At 38.8% G+C, this 20,782-nt stretch overlaps 1 protein-coding gene across 1 annotated transcript in view; it reads right to left on the reverse strand.

The window, feature by feature from the left end:
- The window catches only part of Gpc4 (glypican 4), a 133,910-nt gene that overhangs the window by 20,685 nt on the left and 92,443 nt on the right, over positions 1–20,782 (reverse strand). The window contains exon 3 of the mRNA XM_008826750.3: positions 4,651–5,042. Within this exon, the coding sequence (XP_008824972.1) occupies positions 4,651–5,042 (392 nt within the window). The remainder of the gene's footprint in view (positions 1–4,650; positions 5,043–20,782) is intronic.

Raw genomic sequence — 20,782 nt, forward strand, 5'->3', positions numbered from 1 at the left:
TAGAATATATTATATATGCAAATATAATATATATAAAATCGAGGAATCACAAAGCATACATACAATATTTGTCTTCCTGAGAATGGCTCAATTCACATAATATGATATGAGTGTTTTCAACTTTCACTTATTCAGCCTCTTAGCACACCTACAATACCTATCCCCATCAAAGCTTGAGTGCTACCTTGCCCTTTGCAATTCTAACCTTTATGGCTATCAGTTGAAGAAATGATATTAAGGGGTAGAATGAAAATGTATACTTTTGTTTCTTTAAAGTTTTTTTAATTTATGTTCATAATGATGTGGGGGAAGCCACAAAACAATTTTGTCTAGTACTCATAACTGTTGGGAGTAGAGGGAAATGAAGGGGGAATCCATGGAAATTGTTTTCAAGGCAGGACAATCATTTAGTCATCTCACTGGTAATGCACCAGTGTCTAATTATAGCTCCTGTAGTTTGGGGTGGGAGTGTAGACACAGTCCTATTATGCCAGTGTTAATTGAAACCATGAGAATGCATCTCCTTGGCATAAGAGCTATTAATTTCATGGTGCATGTAACCACTTGTGCATTTCTCAAAGGCCACAACAGACTTTACCCTTCCAGGCAAAACTGTTGTTACAAGCAGGTAAATAAGGAATGTTATCATGAACCATGACAAATAGAGATGGAATAAATAATACAAAGATGTGCAGCAGTAGGATATTCTTGAGCCGTCTGTTACTAATTAAAGGGATGCCTCTGCAGTTGGAATTTGTAAATTCAAGGAGGGAGCTGAAGGCGTGGAATGTATGGACCCAGGAATACTGAAGCAAGGGAAGTCTACTTCAACCAGGCAGTGCCCTTCTCTGCAAGGAAGGGAAGCTGGCTGGTGCTAATAGCCTTTTCAAAACCTTTGTGGTAATCAAATCATCATTTGCCTTGGAACTGTAAAATAAACTTGGAAATGCAAGGTGTCCCTTCCTAAAGAGAAAGCTGAGACCATCTCTGGGTTCAGCATTCAATGAGATGCCCCAAGGCCAGGATGCTTTTCCTGATTTGACTTTAAAGATCTATTTGTAGATTAAGGGGGTTGGGTCTTCTCAAAGGGAAAATACAATACCCTGCTCTGAAAGGCCTCATTCAGGTTCAAGGCCATTAATTTTTATTGGGCACCAAAAGACTACCTTGTGTTCACTTCTTGGACTGTTCTCCTTCTACTTGGGCAAGAGTTAGTGGGAGTAGGAATCCCTATACATAAAAAATATTGCTCAAAACATGAACTGGTAGAGAATCTCAATTATAAATTAATCCATTCCCTCTTACTCAATTTGAAACATTTTTTGACAGCCAAGTCATTTACCGTGTTCCCCATATTGCCAAAGTTTAAATTCTGCTTAACTGGTTGTCACTTACAAAAAAGTATTGTAGTCATTTTTCCCGAACATGCAAGTAAGCCTTGCATATTGCTACAAGAAAATATTCCATACAAGACAGATTTTGATACAATTTTTATTTCAGCATCTTTAGAAACGGATTTGATGATCATGTGATTTACTATTATGTCATTAAATAATATAAACCAACTTAGTTATGCATTTTGGTTTCAAATCAGTCCTTAAGTACAGAAGTTCAATAGTAAAGCCCGAACAGTTCATTCTTTAGTTTCTAGTTATGAATACTTAAAAGTAGCCCTGTGACGGACTTTTAGGTAAGTAATTGGCAAATAACCTTTGCCCTGTGTAAATAAGGCCAAAAAGCTTGTATTCACCGTATTCCCATAAAACCATGAAATCTTAGGTGGTTGTTATGGGGGGGGGAAGAATGCAAAACAGAAAAAGGGAAAAAAGAAAAAATACATTAGGAGTTATGTTTAGAAAGAAGCTTTCCTTCTTCCCCCAAATACTAGAACATAAGTTTGGTTACTGTAAGAAATGACTCGCCAAACACTTGCTTATGGCTCCGCATTCCTTGCTTTTCTCTGCAAGAGTGCACACAAAGCACACAGTTGTACAAGTATACACAGACATTCACAGTATACTACGGCAGGTCCTACCCATTCCGTTTAGGATGAACATGAGAAACTGCTAACAGTGAGCAAATGTGTCAGGCGAACTACAATGTCAATGATGTGGGCCTTGAATTGTGCACTGCAGACTTCCTCGGGATTTTGACCCAAGTATCTCCAAGATTAATAATGATTGTTGGGGTTGACAGAAGGACAGCAATCAGATTGTTCTTTTGACTATACCAATCACCCAACTTACCCCACCCCCAGCTTCATAAACCCCACCAAATCTTTCCAATTTACAATGAAAATATAAAAAAGGGAGTACACAAAACTATATTGCAAAGAAGTTCCTGACAATTAGCAACCTGGAGACGAGAGAACCAATTAATTCATATTATCGCCCAATTACAACCTGTCAGAATCTATTTTCTATAACATCCCCTCATCTTCTGAAATTTTATTTATTATTTTTATTTTATGTGTATGAGTGTATTTATTGCTTGCATGTATGAAAGTGCATCTGTGTTGTGCAATACCCCCGGAGGTCAAAAGAGGGCGATGGATTTCCCTGGAACTGAAGTTACAGTTATTAGGCACCATGTGGGTGCTGGGACTCAAATCTGGTCCTCTGCAAGAGCAGCCAGTGATTTTAATCGCTGAGCCATCTCTCCAGCCCCAACATCTTAGTCTTTAGAATCATTTGCTGCACTCTAGTAAACATAGGATTCCTCTTTAACTAAACTGATGGCACATTCTGTGCAGTCCTGGTTGCTTATTAACAATTAGTGGTATCTGTTATTTGGGTATATTTGTTAATAAGCATCTGTTGGTTTAGACAGTAAGTGCTTTGGTTGAGATAATAAATTAAATGGTCAACTTAACTGTAAATGAACTAATTCTCTGACAGGCAATAAGGTGGATATCTTGGTGTAGTGCTGTACAGTTTTTAATGCTATCTTTTATCCAATTATCAAAACAACTAAATGGCCAAATCACATACCATCATCTTTGTGCATACAGGGTATTGAACAATAGCTTGCCAATTGGCTATCTCTTTGGGAGGCTAAAGTTAAGAGCCCCAAGAGCATTCTTCAGAAAAGATAACTTTGCTGCAGTGTATCCATCTCTTTCCCAGTAAGAAGTCAAGGAAAATAAGGATACAAGGTCCTTCAAAATTGCTCAGTGGCGAGGGGGAGCAGCTCTAGATACATCACTGGTTTAGCATATGCAATATGCAAAACACTGGGCTCCACCTAAAGCACTGAAAAAACAAACTGTTGGCAAATTAAACTGAAGAGGGAAATTCAGGTGATTTCAAAGAATCTTGCTCAAGCCATACCACAGGAAATCATGTACAGCAAAGCCTCTCTGATGTCCATTAAGACCGAGATGCTCAGTCTCATGTATAACAATTCAAAAGACCACTTTTTCCTTTGCTTCTTCTCATGGAAGCCCATGAAGTACCTTCCTAAGCTGGCTCCAAGGAGCAGACCAAAACATGCTGGTCTAATCCAATTCATTCAGTGTACTCTTAAGAGGCTCATTTTATCAGCCCCTGGTCACGAATTACACTGGTATTTTCTGTATTAGCAATCCTATAAGCAAAGTCATGGTCAAGACATGTATAGTGCACATTAACTGTTATGAAAAGTTCTGAGCACACTTTATAATAAGGAAACTTATGCCCACAGGTATTAATATAACTAGTGGACTCAAACATAGCCATCAAAAATAGCCAAGTGTGAAGCCTCTCTCTCTCTCTCTCTCTCTCTCTCTCTCTCTCTCTCTCTCTCTCTCTCCATCTCCCCCCATCCCCCGCTTTGTTTCTTTTGCAAGAAGAGAAAGAACTAAGAACTGAAAACAGATGAATGTTGGTTAGTTAAACTCGTTTTCAAGCTTAAGATTGTAAGAGCCAGGGAGGAGGTACATGACCATATGGAAATAGAGTCCTACAGGTTCCTGAGACCCTACTCATATGAACCTACAGCAATGGTATCAGCATGCACAAGACCCAAGCAAACTCAAGCAGACAAAAACCCTGCTGGAAATGGCCAGCAGGCCCCAATCTTAGTCGAAGAACTATTGGGGAGGTGATTACTGGTGGATGAGGAAGAGCTGATCTTCTTAAAGGGAGACTGACTAGACCTCAGTGGATGAACTTGCCCTGATGGACATCTGGGGACACTAACTTGACTCGATAGGCCTTAGCGCAAATGACAGAATGCATGAATTTCAATGTGGGGGTGTTGCTATGGGAGGGTGCCAGTGGGGAAGGGGTATAAAGATGATTAAGACACTCTGTATGAAATACACAAAAATTCGATAAAAAAATTTACAAAAAAATAAGATCCGTAGTCAATGTGCATTCACTTCTTAAGAATAGCTACCAAGGAAACCATGGCAAATAACAATGATATAGAAACATGTTCGTCATAGCACTGTTCAGCAACTCTAAATGGTACATGCAATGAGGACGAAGTGTGGGAGGAGAGGTGAAATAAAGATTACTGTTTGGCAATGGAACCCAGGGAACCACAGGGACTTGTTTTTGTGCATTTCTCAAACCTTGTTTTGAAACAAAGCCAAAGCATTCAAAAATGAAAATACAGAATACACAAAACCAAAGCAATGAAAAATGAAAATACAGACACAGCACTTACCACAGAGACTTTGCTCACTACATCTCTTGCAACTGCTAGGCCTTGAGCAAATGTCCGGGCTGCCACAAACGCGCGGGTAACCTGGAGTTTCAGCTTCCGGGGGACATCTCCAAAGGGTTTCAGCTGCTCAGTATACTTGCTCACACATTCCAGATACTCATCTGTAAAATGGTACTGGGAGTTCACCAGGCGGAACATCCGCTCCAGAAGGCGAGCCCAGAAGTCATTTAGCATTTCTTCCAGGTTCACGTTTCCTGACACATAGTAGCGCTTCAACTCTACGAAGAGATCTTTAAATAGCTCTGAATTTTGCATGTATAAGTGGCCATATGTCTTCACAAACATATCATTCAGGGATTTCTCTGCATTTTCAAGTAGTTCTTTGAAGAATTCTAAAAACAAAAACCCCCAAAAAAGAAAGAAAAGAAAAATGAAATGACAGCGGCTATTTTTAGAAATTGAGCAACTGAATTTGAGATAAATTTGAAAAACGGAAATCATGAAATTAAATTAGAAAGTATGCTTGTACACAGAGTGAATATTTTCTGAGGAATTCACATCTCTAAACATTTTTCAATGAAAGGAAAACTTTACTACAAACTTACTTTTTCCATGTGTCTATATCTAAAGGGTAGTGGGAAAATTTAGTCCACCAAAGTCTCAGGAATCAATACAGTCCACCCCTCAACAAAGAACTGGAAGCTGGGCATGGTAATGCATATCTACAATCCCAGGCCTTGGGAGGCAGGAAGGTTAGAAATTTAAAACCCAATCAAAGTTACAAGCTACAGAGCAAATTTGAGGTCACAGTTTTGCCCAATATTCTGTCTCAAAACAAAGAACCCCCAAAACAACAGCAGCAACAAGAGCTGAATAGAAATGGACACAAGATGCTTAAAATATGAAGTTCCTAAAACATTTTACTGTAAGATTCTAAACCAAAGTAAATCGTGCCCATAATTATGACCTAACATCAGGACAAGTGCTTCAAAATGTGCTGTTTTCCTTGGACATGAGGTTTTCTTCTCTTTCCTTCTTCTTATCCATGGCATGCCTGGAAAATGCTTGAGGCCACAAAAAATGGTGAAACAGCCTGCAAACCAAGCACAAGTTTCTTGGGTGTTTTCTTTGTGACATTACTGTACATCAGTGGCATCCAAGTTGACCTTGAATTCCTAAAAGCGTCACAATAACATCACGGGAACTTTTCAAGGTCACAGGGATGAATGGATGCCACCACTGCTCTGGTGTATTTGTAAAATGACATGGAAAAAAAATAACTGAAAAATACAAATGAGAATATCTGGCTGTTTCAGATATATACCTTGGCCAGTACACACCCCAAAAATTTAAATGTTATGTGTATGGTTTGTCTATATATATGCAGGTGTACTGCACGTGTGCATGCATACATTCAATGCCCACTGAGGCCGTAAGAGGCCATAAGATCCCCTGGAACTGGAATTATGGGTGGTTGTTAGCCGTCACATAGGTCTTGGGAATCAAACCCTGGTCCTCTGCCAGAGCATCTAGTGTTCTTAACTGTTGAAACATCTTTCCAGTTCCAAGGTTTGAATCTCTTAAAATGGCAAGTTAGTTTGCTCCTGAAGTTTCATGAGATGGGAGGCAGAAATAGGAGAACTCCTATAAGCTCCCAAGCCAGCTAGCCTGATATATGCAGTGGTGAACAAGAGATCCTGTCATAAACAAGACAGAAGATGAAGACTGACATACCAGGTTGTCCTCTGCCTTCTACACATACCATGACACATGTGCCTACACACACACACACACACACACACGCACACACACACACACACGCACACACACACACGCACACACACACACACACAGATTTTTTTTAAAGCAAAGAGGGTCTAACAAAGTATCTGTAACATAATTCATTCTTAAAGAATCTCTTTCCTAGCACAAATATAAATACCTCATAATATCAAGTTTATAAGCAGGAAATATAATGAATACCAGAACAAAATATAAGGACCAGATCAAATAAGAAGCTGTGTCTAAGCGAACATGTAATGCCACTTCAAAGCTGGAACATTGGCAATCTCATCAAAACATAACAGTGCTACAAAACTGTTCCCTTCCCATGGTGGCTGGACAAGTCAGAGGCTGACAGCTAATTCTAAATAGTTTTGTCAGAAGTCCTGGACTGAGTTCAGCCTTTTGGAAGAAGAGAGACTTGTCTTGGGTTTCCCTACATGCTAACACCAACGCCTCCTGCGCCCCTAACATCACGGCATGCTTCTTTGAGGCTTAGGGCTAAAGTCCAGAATTCTTTCTGGTTCCAAATTTGCAAACTTTGCCTATGGGTTTTTACTTTTTGGCTTTTTGTTTGTTGCTTCCTTTTCTCTTGCTCCTCTTTTTTTCTTTATCTTACTGGTCTTTTATGTCCTATGCTTTCTTCAGAGTAAGAAAAAGGGGATGACCCCCCTTGGTATAGGAACAAAATGAACAGGGCTGTGCATCTCCATTGGCATGTTTACCAAACTTCTCTCCCTAAGGGAGAGAACAGAGTATGCAAAAATCTAGGAGAACAATATTTGGGTTTTCCAGAAGAACGGAACCAAGAAAATAACTACAGATGGGATTTATTAGACTGGTTCCCACAACCACAGAGAATACAAAGTCTCACAGTAGTTATCAACACACTGGAGACTCGGGGATACCAGTAGGTCCCGTGTCCCTCAGAATAATAGATGCCAATGATGCAGCCTCAGTGTAAGACCAAAGGCCTGCAAGCCTCCCACAGAGCAATTGGTACCAAGGGAACTTTGATGTTCATGGACACCAGAAGCAGAAAACACACTCATTTGAAAAGGGTCATATGTGACCGGACATGGTGGCGCACGACTTTAATCCCAGCACTCAAGAGGCAGAGGCAGGTGGATCTCTGTGAGTTCAAGGCCAACCTGGTCTAACATAATGAGTTCCAGGCCAGCTGGGGCTACAGGGAGACCCTGCCTCAAAAAGACCAAAAAAGGGTCATATGTGGGCAAGAGAGATGGCTCAGCAGTTAAGAACACTGACTGCATTTACAGAGGACCAGGGTTCAGTTTACAGCACCCACATGGAAGCTAACAACTATCTATAACTCCAGTTCCAGGGGATTCGATACTTTCTTCTGAGCTCCATAGACCTTGCAAGAGAGAGGTGCACTTACATACATGCAGGCAATACACTCATACGCATAATATTTAAAAAGGGTCATATGTGAATACCAGCAAGAGCTAGGCTCCCTCCTTCCATCATGCATCATGTACCGATTCTATCAGGACTGCCAGCTGACTGGATGGTGCTCCATACATTGAGGGCAAGATTTCCCCATTGACCCATATGTCAGTCTTCTCTGGAAACACCTCCACAGACACATCCAGAATGATACCTACCACTTCTCTAGGTATCCTTTAACAACCAAATCAAACCCTTGTGGGAATAATGTAAAAGCAATCATGTGAGAAGTACCACAGGGAGTCATTGTGGGCAGGCCTTTTATTATCTACAACTTTTCCTGAATAGTTCTCCAAGTATAGGCTGAGATCAACACCCTTTCGATATCACCAAAGTAGGCACTTGTTAGAAATCAAGTTCTTGGCCCCACTCCAGGATCATCGCTGAACCAGAAACTCTAGGTGTGGGCCTAGCCATTTGTGACTTTGTCATGCCCTAAAGGTACAGGCCATCTCCTCTAGCTGAGGAAAACTTTTCCAATCCACTGCTTACTACTAATCACCAGTCACTCTGGGACTAAGTTGAGTGTGAAGCATTCAGGGCAAGCAGTGCTGCTTTATTAGAGGGAGAGATTGTCTTTCTAATGAATTGTCATCAAAAATATTGGTGATGTTTTATGGTTTCTTGGGGACATCTTTTGTCATGTAAAACTCAACTACATGTTAACATAGGTGATTAAATGCATGTGAAGTGGTAAAAGAACCTTAAATGTCATCTGGTCTGTGACCTTTACCATGCTTCACCACTTTACTAAGTGGTGCTTGTTGATAAGGGGCATAAAAGATATAAGCAGATTCTGTTAATACATGTCCAGTATGTTGCACACATAGAACTTGCATATTGGAAAATTAATGCCTCATTGGGCTTGGGATTGATGACTCAGCAGTAAGAGCACTGACTGCTCTTGCAGAAGACCTACGTATGGTTCCTAGCACCCACATGGTGACTTACAACCACCTGTAATTACAGCTCTAGGGGAACCATTGCTCTCTAGCCTCCACAGGCACCTGCATGCATGTGGCACACATAAACTCACACATATACTTATACATAAATAAAAGTAAATAGATGAATGAATCTTTAAAAGAAAGCATGCTCACTGAGAACCATGTGCAAGCCTTGTTTCAACCAAGTGCCAGTAATAGTTCATGAAATATTCCAAAATCCAACAGTCAGTACAGGTCTTTCTTTGTATTGGATTTTGCTCATAAAAATTTGTACACATCAGAAAAAACTGGGTGTTAAGACTTATTCGACTTGGACTTTCATATTCATTTAATAAGTAACTCAATATTCAGTTGCATTTTTAATCAATAGAACCTAAAGCCACCGCTTTTTGAGAGTAGGAGGTGCGTGGTGGCCCATCAAGCTTAGTTTAACTGCAAACTTCTAAAAATGTCAAGACTTATCCTGTACGCTTCAGAGTGCTGTACGTGAAGAAAATGTTGAGACAGTGAACATTCTATGTAAACAGTAACTCATTGTTAAAGTTCATCATTTCAATCAGAAGCTTACCAGTGGATGCAGCTACAAGTAATATACTTGGAGTATCAAAGAAATGATGTAAAGAGGAATCTAATTTGACAGTTACATGTCCCCTGTCTACCAAGACCATGAATTTTATATTGGTTCCCAGGGTTCACATTTTCTTGCAAACTGTATGGATCTGTGTACATGTAAGTATGTGTATGTTTATGTCAGCTTGTACTTCAGAAGACTAGTGTGCTGCCTCAGACACACTAAATCCTAATTCATTTCATCACCCAGAAAATGTAATTCCTTTCCTTCACATATTAAAAAGATGCTTTAATGTGGCCATATAAGTTGCAGATATAAAGAATATCTGAATGAGGATGTGGTTAATAAATTCTTGAGAAATTCTATAAAACTGATAGAACAAGTTAAAACCTCACAGTTTAATCTCTCCAAATGGCTATGTAATTTGACAAGTATGTACTGAGTGGCTATTATGGGCTAAAATCAAAACACACAGTTTTACCATGCATCTTACTCTTTCTTCAGCAGAATCATACAGCAACAAAAATTTCTAGAAAAACATATTTTCCCTATCCAATTTATGTTTACTGTATGCCACCACCTTTCACTGTGGTTTTATGAGTGTGCTAGAGAATTTTTTTTTTTAGCTTTTTGAGACAAGGTCTTCCTGTAGTCCCAGCTGACTTGAACTCACTATGTAGACCAGGCTGGCCTTGAACTCACAGAGATCTGCCTGCCTCTGCCTCCTGAGTGCTGGGACTAAAGCCGTGCACCACCGTGCCCGGCAAGCGTGCTAGAGAATTTTAAAACAGCTATAAAAGTCTTAATCCTTCATTTCATAAAGTGAATTCTTGAATGTTCTTTGCCTTCATATGTCACCTTTAAAGCAACTGAACAAAGACCCAAATTCATCTCTCCTTCAACTTATTTTGCTAATGGGACTATTCTACCTGATTTTGGCTTTTCCTAGGAAGGATGGCAGACATGATCAAAGTCTAAATCCATACCAGTTAGGCAAAATGTCAACCAAAGCATAACAATATCCTATTATGGAAAAAATTTTGCTTTTTTTTTCTGTTAGACTAGGAATTCTCCTGTGTTCTTGCATATTTCTTTCAAAACCCCACTGCTCCCTGTCTTTGTCCCATGACATTTCTATCTACAGTAAGGAAGAGAAGTCAAATTAGACATTCAGGCCCTGGAACCAATGATAATAAATGCAATGGCTAAAGGAGGGAGCCAAGAGTAGTTAGTATAAAGTTGAATTCCCACTGACCGGATGCTGAGTTAATTGAAAGTTGGATGTCCTATGCAGCAATAGCTTGTACTCATGTAAAAATGCTATTCAGAAAGTCTATTTTAAGTTAACCTATTAGTGTCTGAAAGAAGGTCAGAGAAGAGATGGGTAACAGGCATTTATGAACAGGATTTATTTCTATAATTTTCAGCATGGAGGCTTAAATACACATGTTGTAAGGATCAAGCAGCTGCTGTACCCCGAGCTCACAACCAGTCCCAACTCAGGGGTGAAAATCAGCAAGATAACATGCGATGAATCAAAAGCAGTGGGACATGATGGAAAAAGCATGACCGTCCTACTTAGAAACTGTATGCCATGGTTAGGCTAAAACCAGTTTGAGCCTCTGATGCCCCATCTACAAAAACAGGATATTCCCTCTCACCTCATATAGTTAATGCTGGCACAAAGTTATGCTCAATATACCAATACCACTAATGATACATGGAGTAGTATTCTTGTCACTGTTCGAATTTCTTCACATCAACATTTTAAAAATTCTTCTAAGATTGGTCTATGTCTTGCCTAGTGGCATCAAGCATAATCCATATGGGGGAGCATAAATGAAGCTAAAGCTGTTGGAGTTCTGCTAAGACCTAAGGCCTTATAAAACTGGGAGCTGTTTATTCAAGGGGAAATGCTTAATGGCTCTACCTTCCAAGGTTGTGAAATACCTCTGACATCTATGAGATTGGGGGCAACTACTGAATAAAAAATAAGGAACGGAGTGATATCAAACCTGGGAAGAGAGTTTATATCACATTCAAAGCAAATATGCCATATGCATTATACACATCTAAAAATTAAGAATCAGAACTCCTCCCATACATTTCATTTAATTTGAATATTATTATATTTGCCAGAAGTCGGGTACAAAAGTTGAGCTTGGTGTCTGTAAGCAGTTCTCAGCTCTAAAATGCAGTTATTCTCAGTGTAAAGCATACTGATTTAACATGAGAAAAACGAGTGAAAAGTCAAACTTTTCCTATAAAAGTCTTCTGTATAAATATCCTGTCTTAAAAAAAATGGACATCTTGTGCTTCTGGAATTTGTATCGCCAGCCACTTCTTTTGTATCAAATAAACATTCAAAATTCTTGAAAAGGGTCAAAGGCGTGCCAGTTGTACTATTAAATGCCATTAGCTACTTCTTTATAAACAATCAAATGCCTATTGATGAATGAGCTAGAATGCATTCTAGAATAAACCCATGACCTTGAGAGGCTGGAAACCCTTTCTAGTCAATCCATTTGTTTGGTGCTATAAATCACACCCTTTGTATTTATACTATGAGGAAATGGTCTTTTATATATAAGGATTAATTTCTCTTTTACTGTAAATGTTGCATTTCACAGCCCTAGTGTGGCATGCAAACATTAAGTTATCACATCAACAAAATTCCTGAGAGAAGAAGCCTTCTTTTTTTTTGTCTTTTTTGAGAAGCCTTTTTTAAGGGCTACAAATCATACATTTCTGTTAGAAAAACTGAAGGAGTTACACTCAATCCATTCCCTCCAAGAGTTAAGTATGTAAAGAACAGCTAACATGGGCATCTACAAATGAAGTAGAGGATTCAGCAAGCATTTTACCAACAAAGCAATGTGTTGACTTATATGACCATCTCCTGCATCTTGCCGTCTCTGAAAGTCTGTAACAGACACTTTCCTCTACTGTGGCATCTCACTCCTGGAGTATGCCTGAGAGAGCACAGGCTCCTCAAAGATCACATACTAAACTCATGGGTAGCAGTAAATAGTAAATTAATAGGTTTCTCCTAAAGTTGACCAGACACTTGCTAGTTGAAGTTCTCATTTGGGGCTGTTAGCGCATGAAGAGAATGCTAGGGGATCCTTCCATGGTAGGATCAGTCCTTTCTTCCCAAGGTTAATTTTAATAGTGACTACTCCTAGGGGGAAAATACAGTGTTTATCTCTTATAGACCTTGTCTTTGGCTAAGTTGGACAGGAATTCAGACTCAGTACTGTGAACTTAGTACTTTTGCTGGCATCAGTCCACAGCTAGCCAGTTGGCCTCAGTGATCTCATATTTCTTTGCATTCATTAGTCTCCAAAGAAGGCTTTAGACATATATAAGTAAGCTAAGAATCTAGAGCAGTCACTGCAAGTACTCCAAATGCCAATTTTGTGTGCATCAGTTAACAGAGGTACCACATGGCTTCGTGAATTCCATAATACAGTATCTATCTGTTCATGATCTTATGTCAAAAGAAAAATCAGAACAAATCACTTAATCAGTGATTCTAATTGTGTATATGTGTGTGTGTGTGTGTGTGTGTGTGTGTGTGTGTGTAAAAAGAATGAGGTAAATACAATGGTGTTAAAATAAAGGGTAATGTTTTAAAACATACACTTGATTTTGTTCCCTCCGAATTCTCACTGACTTTTAAATTTCTTTGACTGACACATAACATTTCCACATATTTGTGAGGTAATAGTGTGATATCCTGACTCACGAATACATTGGCCCATGATCAACTTAGGGGAATTACCTGTCAACTTAAACTATTATCTTTTTTTGGGGGGGTAGCAAATTCAAATTCTTCTCTTTTTTTATGACATGCAATACACTACTGTTATCTATGGTTACTCTACTGTGCAATAGCACACCAGAACTTATTCCTGTTACCCAATTATAATATCTAACCAATAACCAATTTTTGTCTTCCCATTTCCCCTCCTGTTCTTCTCCAGTCCATCTGTCTACTCTCAACTTCTAATACTTTAAAATTCATGTAGTACTTATTTTTCTGTGCATTATGATGTCTTCCATGTCCAAGTCCATCCACATTGTCACAAATGACAGGATTTCATTCTTTTCATGGTTCAATAGCTGTGCATGTGTATGCACATGCACACACACACACACACACACACACACACACACACACACCAAACTTTCTTATTCTATTAATCAGTTAAGAGGTTGATTCATATCCTGGTCACTGTGAATAATGTGGCAATGAACATGGGTGGACAGATATCTCCTTGACAAGACTGATTTCATTTCTTTTGGTTACATACCTAGCAGTGGAACTGTTAGATCACATGGTAGATCTAGTCCTAATTTTCGAGGTACCTCCATGCAGTTTTCTACAGTGACTGTGCTAATTTTACAACAACAGTGTATGATGGTTCATTTTTCTCCTCGATGGTATTATTTGTTAGATTTTTTTCTTTGAGGTAGGGTTTCCCCATAGTCCCAGCTGGCCTAGACCGCCCTATGTAGACCAGGCTGGACTCAATCTCACAGATATCTTCCAAGTGCTAGGATTAAAGGCATGTGCCACCATACCTGGCTTTCAATGGCATTTTGCAATCAGAAAAGTAATATCCCTTCGTGCCTTTGAAAGTAGTTTCCTTTGTTCAGTTTAAGCAGTGAAGCCTCAATGCACTTTTCTACTTTTTTCTAAATTGTCTGCAGTAAGCAGTGACAAGGGAAAACATCATTTTTAAAAAACCAACAAAGTTACATCTTTTTCTTATTAAAAAGGACTTCTTTTTCTGAAAAATTATCCTCACTGCAATAATTTGAAAAACATGACAGGTATTTTGAAAATTCAAATTACCCATAACTCTACAAATGAAGGATGTCTTACTGAATTTGTTTTTTTTTCTATGGAAACATATATTATCACATGATCAACATCCTAGTTCTTTTTCACTATTCTCACGTAATATTATATGGCCAAAAATTTCTATGTGACTAGAAGTTCTTCAGAAATGTCATTTCAATGACTGTATGATATACTATATGGTCAAATCATAATGCAATCATTATGAAATATTTAGGCTTATTTCCAATTTTTCACTACTATAAATACAGTGATGAGCATCTAATTAACATCTTACATTAAACTTTATGTATCTTCCTTTTCTTTGGGATATACGCCTAGAAATAAAATTACTGAATCAAATATATTTATAAATATATTTAAAACTTCTACCACTTGCCAAGTCAATCACCTGAAAGGTATGCCCATGGATTACCATTGCTGTTTGAGCCATATGTATTTCTAAAGATCTCATAACTCTGTTAATTCTCCCGAGAGGAAGGGTGATGGATATGGGCTGGACCAATGAACAAAACTTGGCTGAAGCATGACTCTCTCATTAAGCAGCTAGACTGAGTGCTAGTTCACATCAGCTTTCTTCAGACGGGCAGATACATAAAAGAGGGCTCCGAAGAGCAACAACACTTCAAATTCCCAGGCTCAGTACACAATAAACCAGTGAAGTCAAGGACTTGAACCCATCTCCAACTGGATTAGCAAGTTTCTTGCTGGTGGTCTCCTGGAGGGGTTGAAGGTAATTTCCGAGGCCCATACTAGAAATGCTCTGAGTTCTGTAGAAGCTGCAGGAGCACTTTGAATCAGATAAGATAAGATTATCAATGCCAGAGCCACAACTGGTTACACTTCAGAGATAACTCAAAAGGCAGAAAACCTTTCTCAATAGCAAAATACGCTCATTCTCATCAAGTTTCACAGATAAAATTATAAAAGGCTTAGCAAAAATACAGAGGTTTTTAGTCTGTTGGCACACATAAGGGAAAGGAAATAGTTAAAACAATAGTGCATTCCCACTAAACCAAAGGCTCTGAGCATGATCTAGACGGGACAGTGAATTTGTAGGAAGATCATATGACATCATGTCTTTTTCTGCATTTTATGACTACTCTGCTATGAACTGTTGGCCACTGTATGTAACATAGGTTGCAAATAGCAACATTTAGAAAAAATCGATTACTGAAATATGAAGTATAGATTAAAAACCAAGCTAGGGGCCGGAGAGATGGCTCAGCAGTTAAAAATCCATATTGCTCTTGCAGAGAACTCGAGTTCGGTTCCACCATCTAAGTATGGTGGCTCACAACTGCCTGTGACTTCTGCTCCAAGGTATCCAAAACCCTCTTCCATGCATACCTGTACTCATATGTACATACACATTCACAGACACACACGTATATGATAAAAATTAATAAGATGTCTCGGCAGTTAAGATCACTGTCTGCTCTTGCAGAGGACCTGAGTTTGGTTCCCAGCACCCACATGGCAGATAGCAACCATCTGTAACTTCAGTTCCAGGGGATCCGACAGCCTCTTTTGCTCTCCATGGGCACTGCATGCACTGTTGCACTTACATACATGCAGGCAAAACAGTCATACGTAGTAGTAGTAGTAGTAGTAGTAGTAGTAGTAGTAGTAGTAGCAGCAGTAGTAGTAGTAGTAATAAATAGTTTTTAAATCTTAAAAAGATCTGTATTTGTGCTGCAGTGCAGAGATACCTCAGTGGTTAAGAGCACGGGTTGTTCTTGCAGAGGACCTGGGTCTGATTCCTAGCACCCACTTGAACCATCCATAACTCCAGTTCCAGGGGAATCCAATGCCCTCTTCTAACCTCTGTGGGCATTGTACAACAGAGGTGCACTTTCACACATGTAGGCAATAGGCTCATATACAAAAAATAAAAATAATAAATACATATTTTTTTTAAATCTGTATTTGTATTATGCTATACATTTCTATGATATACTTTTAAGCTATTTTAATTTTTGTCCAGTGTAAAAAATGAAGTATTTATTAGCTATGGAAGAGCAATAAAAACAAAAGACCTGCAAAATACACAAAAAAGCCAAAAAGAGTTAAGAAAAAAATAGTTAAGAGCAGGGGTTAGGAAAATTTCAGAAATTTCAAATTAGATGATGGCCATGAAGCTTACTTAGATGTATTTGTCTTTGAAGGTAAGTGGGCTCAATCCCACTGAGTTCATTACTTTCATGGACCTGTGAATTCAAATGCCTTCAACCCACTGAGCCTCCACATTGGTTTCCCTATTGGCTTAGTGAAGTGGTGGCCAATATGAACTACAGTGATTAAAACACAGATTCAGTTAAGTCTGAAGAGTGCTTCATGCCCAGCCTGTGTGAAATGATAGGAACAAGGGGGACTGCAAAGGATAGCCACTTTGGCTCACACAACCCATGCAGATAGATGGGATAATTATTTCTTTTACGTGCGTTTTCAGCTAATTCAGAAAATTTCTACTATTATTCAAGTTAACAAGCTGCAGGCTCATGGGAGGGTTTTTCAAAGACCTGGTAAAAGTAGCTGAGGGTTAAGAAATGATAGGGGGAAATAGAGGGTACCATACAGATGGCTAATTAACATCTTGTAAGACCTTTCACTAAAGCAGCTGGTTTAGTCACATGTCTAAGATTCACAGAATTTTTAGAATTGAAAGGGTTTTGAGAGACTATCTAGCACAACCCCCTCATTTTATGGATGGGAAAACTGAGGCCCGGTCAATTGCCCCAGGTCAGAGGGTTCACTACAGAACCAGGCTGTCAATTCACTGTGTTTTATCTCCCATCGAAAGTGACTAAATTTCCTCCTAAAATGACAGCTTAAGAGTGTTTTTCCAGTAGACTGGCATCAGATAACATCTTTATTGCTTTAAGATTTCTTTTAACATATAAACTATCTAGCAAGCACTTTGATTGTGGAAGGTCTTTAGCAGTAATGTTTCTTTATAATTATATCATTTTTACTATATAGTTCAGAATTATATTTAACACAGTAGCTCTAATCACCTTAACTTATCTGAAGTTTTAGATTCAACTATGCTTCTTTTGAAAACAGTGAGTTTCACAAAAACCAGACATTTGGGGATGGGTCTTTATGTTCTAGTCCCAAAACATGAATTATGTCCCAGTTCTATTCCCTTAGCCTAGTTTTCCTTCCCCACACCCACTGAACTGACTGATTAGCATATTCATGAGACAACTGATTCAGCTAAGTTAATTAGCAGTTTTACTACCAAAAAATTTCCAGAACTGGCCAAGAGGGGGAGCAGCAATCCCTGTCACTCTCATACTCTGGCTCTAAACCGATCCTAAGAGTAGACAAAAAACCTTATAGTATAGAAAAATACAGAAGCCAGTATTCACACATAGAAGAACACATTTAAAGCACAGGAGTGCCAGTGAAATGACTCAAATGACTCACTTGGTATATATAAGCTTGGCATATAAGCCTGACAACCTGAGTTAGATCCCCGGAACCCTTGGTGAACAGAGAAAACTGGCTTCTGAAAGTTGTCCTCTCATTTCTATACATATCCTGTAGCAGACATATACCCTGTGGTGGAGAGAGAGAGAGAGAGAGAGAGAGAGAGAGAGACAGAGACAGAGACAGAGACAGACAGACACAGAGAAAGAAAGAGGCAGAGAGAAAGAAAGAGAGACAGATAGACAGAGAGACAATGAATAAAATAAAAAGAAATAAACTTGAGAATTTCATTGTAGTGCAATATGGGGATGTTGCCAAATGAAGTGTTCTTTGTATTTACCTAGATATGAAAGCACACGCACAGAGGTTGGACTCTACAATCCAACCCCTAAACTATATATTATATATTCACTTGAGATATACAAACAATTGTAGTGAAAAATAGGACCTTAGAGACAAAGGAAGAAGAAAAGGGATTTGCTCTTCACATTGGATGACCTCAAAAATATCAAAGCTGGTACAGTCAATGGAGGCAGAGTTAAGTAAAAAAAAAAAAAAAACTGGGTCAATGAGGTGATTTCTGGTAATAGAAAGCTAACTCTGTACAAGACCCCATATTTTATTTTTAAGAGATTTACTATTACTGCTTAGTAACTTTTGGCTTTAGAAAAAAGTAGCACCTTATAAGTTTTAATAATACAGGAAGTCACTGGGGCTCAAAGTCATCTCTGTGAGTTTGCACTTTAAACATGGAGATGGCCACAGATGCTCCTTTGAAGTCAATGGACACACTATGTTTCCATGTGTTCTTTTGCTATTTCCTCACTATGCATCTCCATGAGTCTATGTATATAACCTTCCTGCCCTTTTTGGTTCAACAGCCACCAGCTTATTTCTCTGTCCAAACCCCTCTCTTCTGTTCACATCAAAAAACTAAGCTTTGGCTTTTTTAAAAAAAATAATGGTTTAGATAATTCTTTGGTAAAAGCATTCACCTTTGGACTTCTGAGAACTGAAACACCTCTAAAGCACTTCATTCAACATCCCTGGATCTTTAAAAATCTATCAGACTAGTACTTATTAGAGGACTGCTGGGTATCAGACAAGTGATGTTCTGCCACGTACAATTATTTCATCATTTTAAAAAACTTAAAGAAAATGTGTAAAATATTCCAGGTCTGTTCTGATCTCAAGACCAAATAGATTTTAGGTATTACCCATCTGAACAATCTTAACTGGTGTTCATTAACTTTGGTTTCTTAATTTAGTTTCTGCTGCTATGATAAACACCCTGACCAAAAGCAATTTGGGGAGGAGTCAAGGTAGAAACCTGGAGGCAGGAACTGAAACATTCCATGGAGGAATGCTTACTGGCATGCTCCCTCTGGCTTGCTCAGCTGCCTTTCTTAAATAGCCCAGAACTTCCTGCCTAGAGATGGCATGGCAGAGTGGGCTGGACCCTCCCACATCAATCAGCAACCAAGAAAATGCCCACAGACATATCCACAGGCCAGTCTAATGGAGGAAATTCCTTAATTGAGGTTCTGTCTTCCCAGACGACTCTAGTTTGTGTCAAGGTGACAGAAACTAAGCAGCGGAATCGCCTCCCGAATTTTAAGATGGAGTCAGAAGATATACATAGGACTTTCATAATTATTTTATGAGTTAACTTTGGAACTGATAAAGGCACAATTTGAGTGTATTTATTGAACAAGAAACCTGATAAAGAGGGACAGGGTCAATTATTCCAATACTTAAAAAAAAAAATCAACACAAACTGATAATGCCTTTCTGTGAAGTTTTCTTTATACATTGGAATCATACTATATACTAAACTGCTAGAAAACCATGGGAAGGAAGAATGGGGAACAACAGGTCCATAGGCATCCACTGTGCACTCTAGAAAGAGACATATCCAACAAGAAATAGGGTGACTCTCCATGGGGAGCCTCTACCCACACTTGGGTTTGTCTTATAATTCTTTGCCTTTCCCTTTTAGAAGCCCACACCTATGCTCTCCTTTGAATCTTACTTTCTTCAAGGCACCTCTCTGTTTCTCTTAATCCTTAAGCTTATACTTACACTAAAATCTTTACATTAAACCGCAACTGTACTTCATTTAAAATAAAGAAAATGAGGTGGCCTGGAGAAGGTGGCTGTGGAAACACTTTTGCCTCCACTGAATCATGATGTCAGCAGGAGTCATTCTAAAGATAAGGATTTATATTTTCTTTCTAATTCCATTATGAAGCCCCCAGATGGTAATTTTTAAAACATCTACATCTGAAGTATGCCAAAACCAAAATAATTTCATTGATTCTGGGTGTGTTGGTAAACACCTATAATCCTAGCACTAAACAGGGCTGAGGCAAGATCCTGAGTCCCAGGCCTCTAAAACTTAAGAGTTGAGCCAGGAGTGGTGGCTCACGCCTTTAATCCCAGTACTTGGTAGGCAGAGGTAGGCAGAGTTCAATGCCAACCTAGTCTGGGATACCCTGTCCCCCCAAAAAAAATTAGAGTTACTTGAAAGAGGGTGAGCTGAGAATACGAATGAGTCGTTTTCTATAGTAATAATAATAGTGATCTAGAGATGGGAGTGCATTCTAATAATGTACTTGCCAATAACACCTATTTTCACATATAACATGTATATAAATACTACTAACAGATACAAGTACATATACCAGGATTGAGGTAATAAGGAGGATGCACTGTCACATGAATTTATTCCCATTCATCTAGAGAAAGGAGATAAAATTAAGAACAGACTGTATGTGTAGCCCAGTAATTAAGTTCATGAGCAGCTTGTGTAAGGCCCTAGATTCCATCCTCAGTACCAACACATACACACAAAAATACCAAATACATTTTGCACACAGGTTTTGAAGCAATGGATGTAATGGTACATCGTAAAATACATAGACAGTAGATTAAATGTGTCATGGTCTAGCCTCGACAGCTTAGTAATACTTATTAAATTGGCTACAAGTTTCAAATAATCTCAAAACCAGTGTCTGAAATACAAACTCTTTTGCAGTTAGGGGGACATCCTTATCAGCT

This window comes from Nannospalax galili, unplaced genomic scaffold, assembly GCF_000622305.1.
Source record: "Nannospalax galili isolate Female #2095 unplaced genomic scaffold, S.galili_v1.0 scaffold371, whole genome shotgun sequence".
In the NCBI taxonomy this organism is placed as follows: domain Eukaryota; kingdom Metazoa; phylum Chordata; class Mammalia; order Rodentia; family Spalacidae; genus Nannospalax; species Nannospalax galili.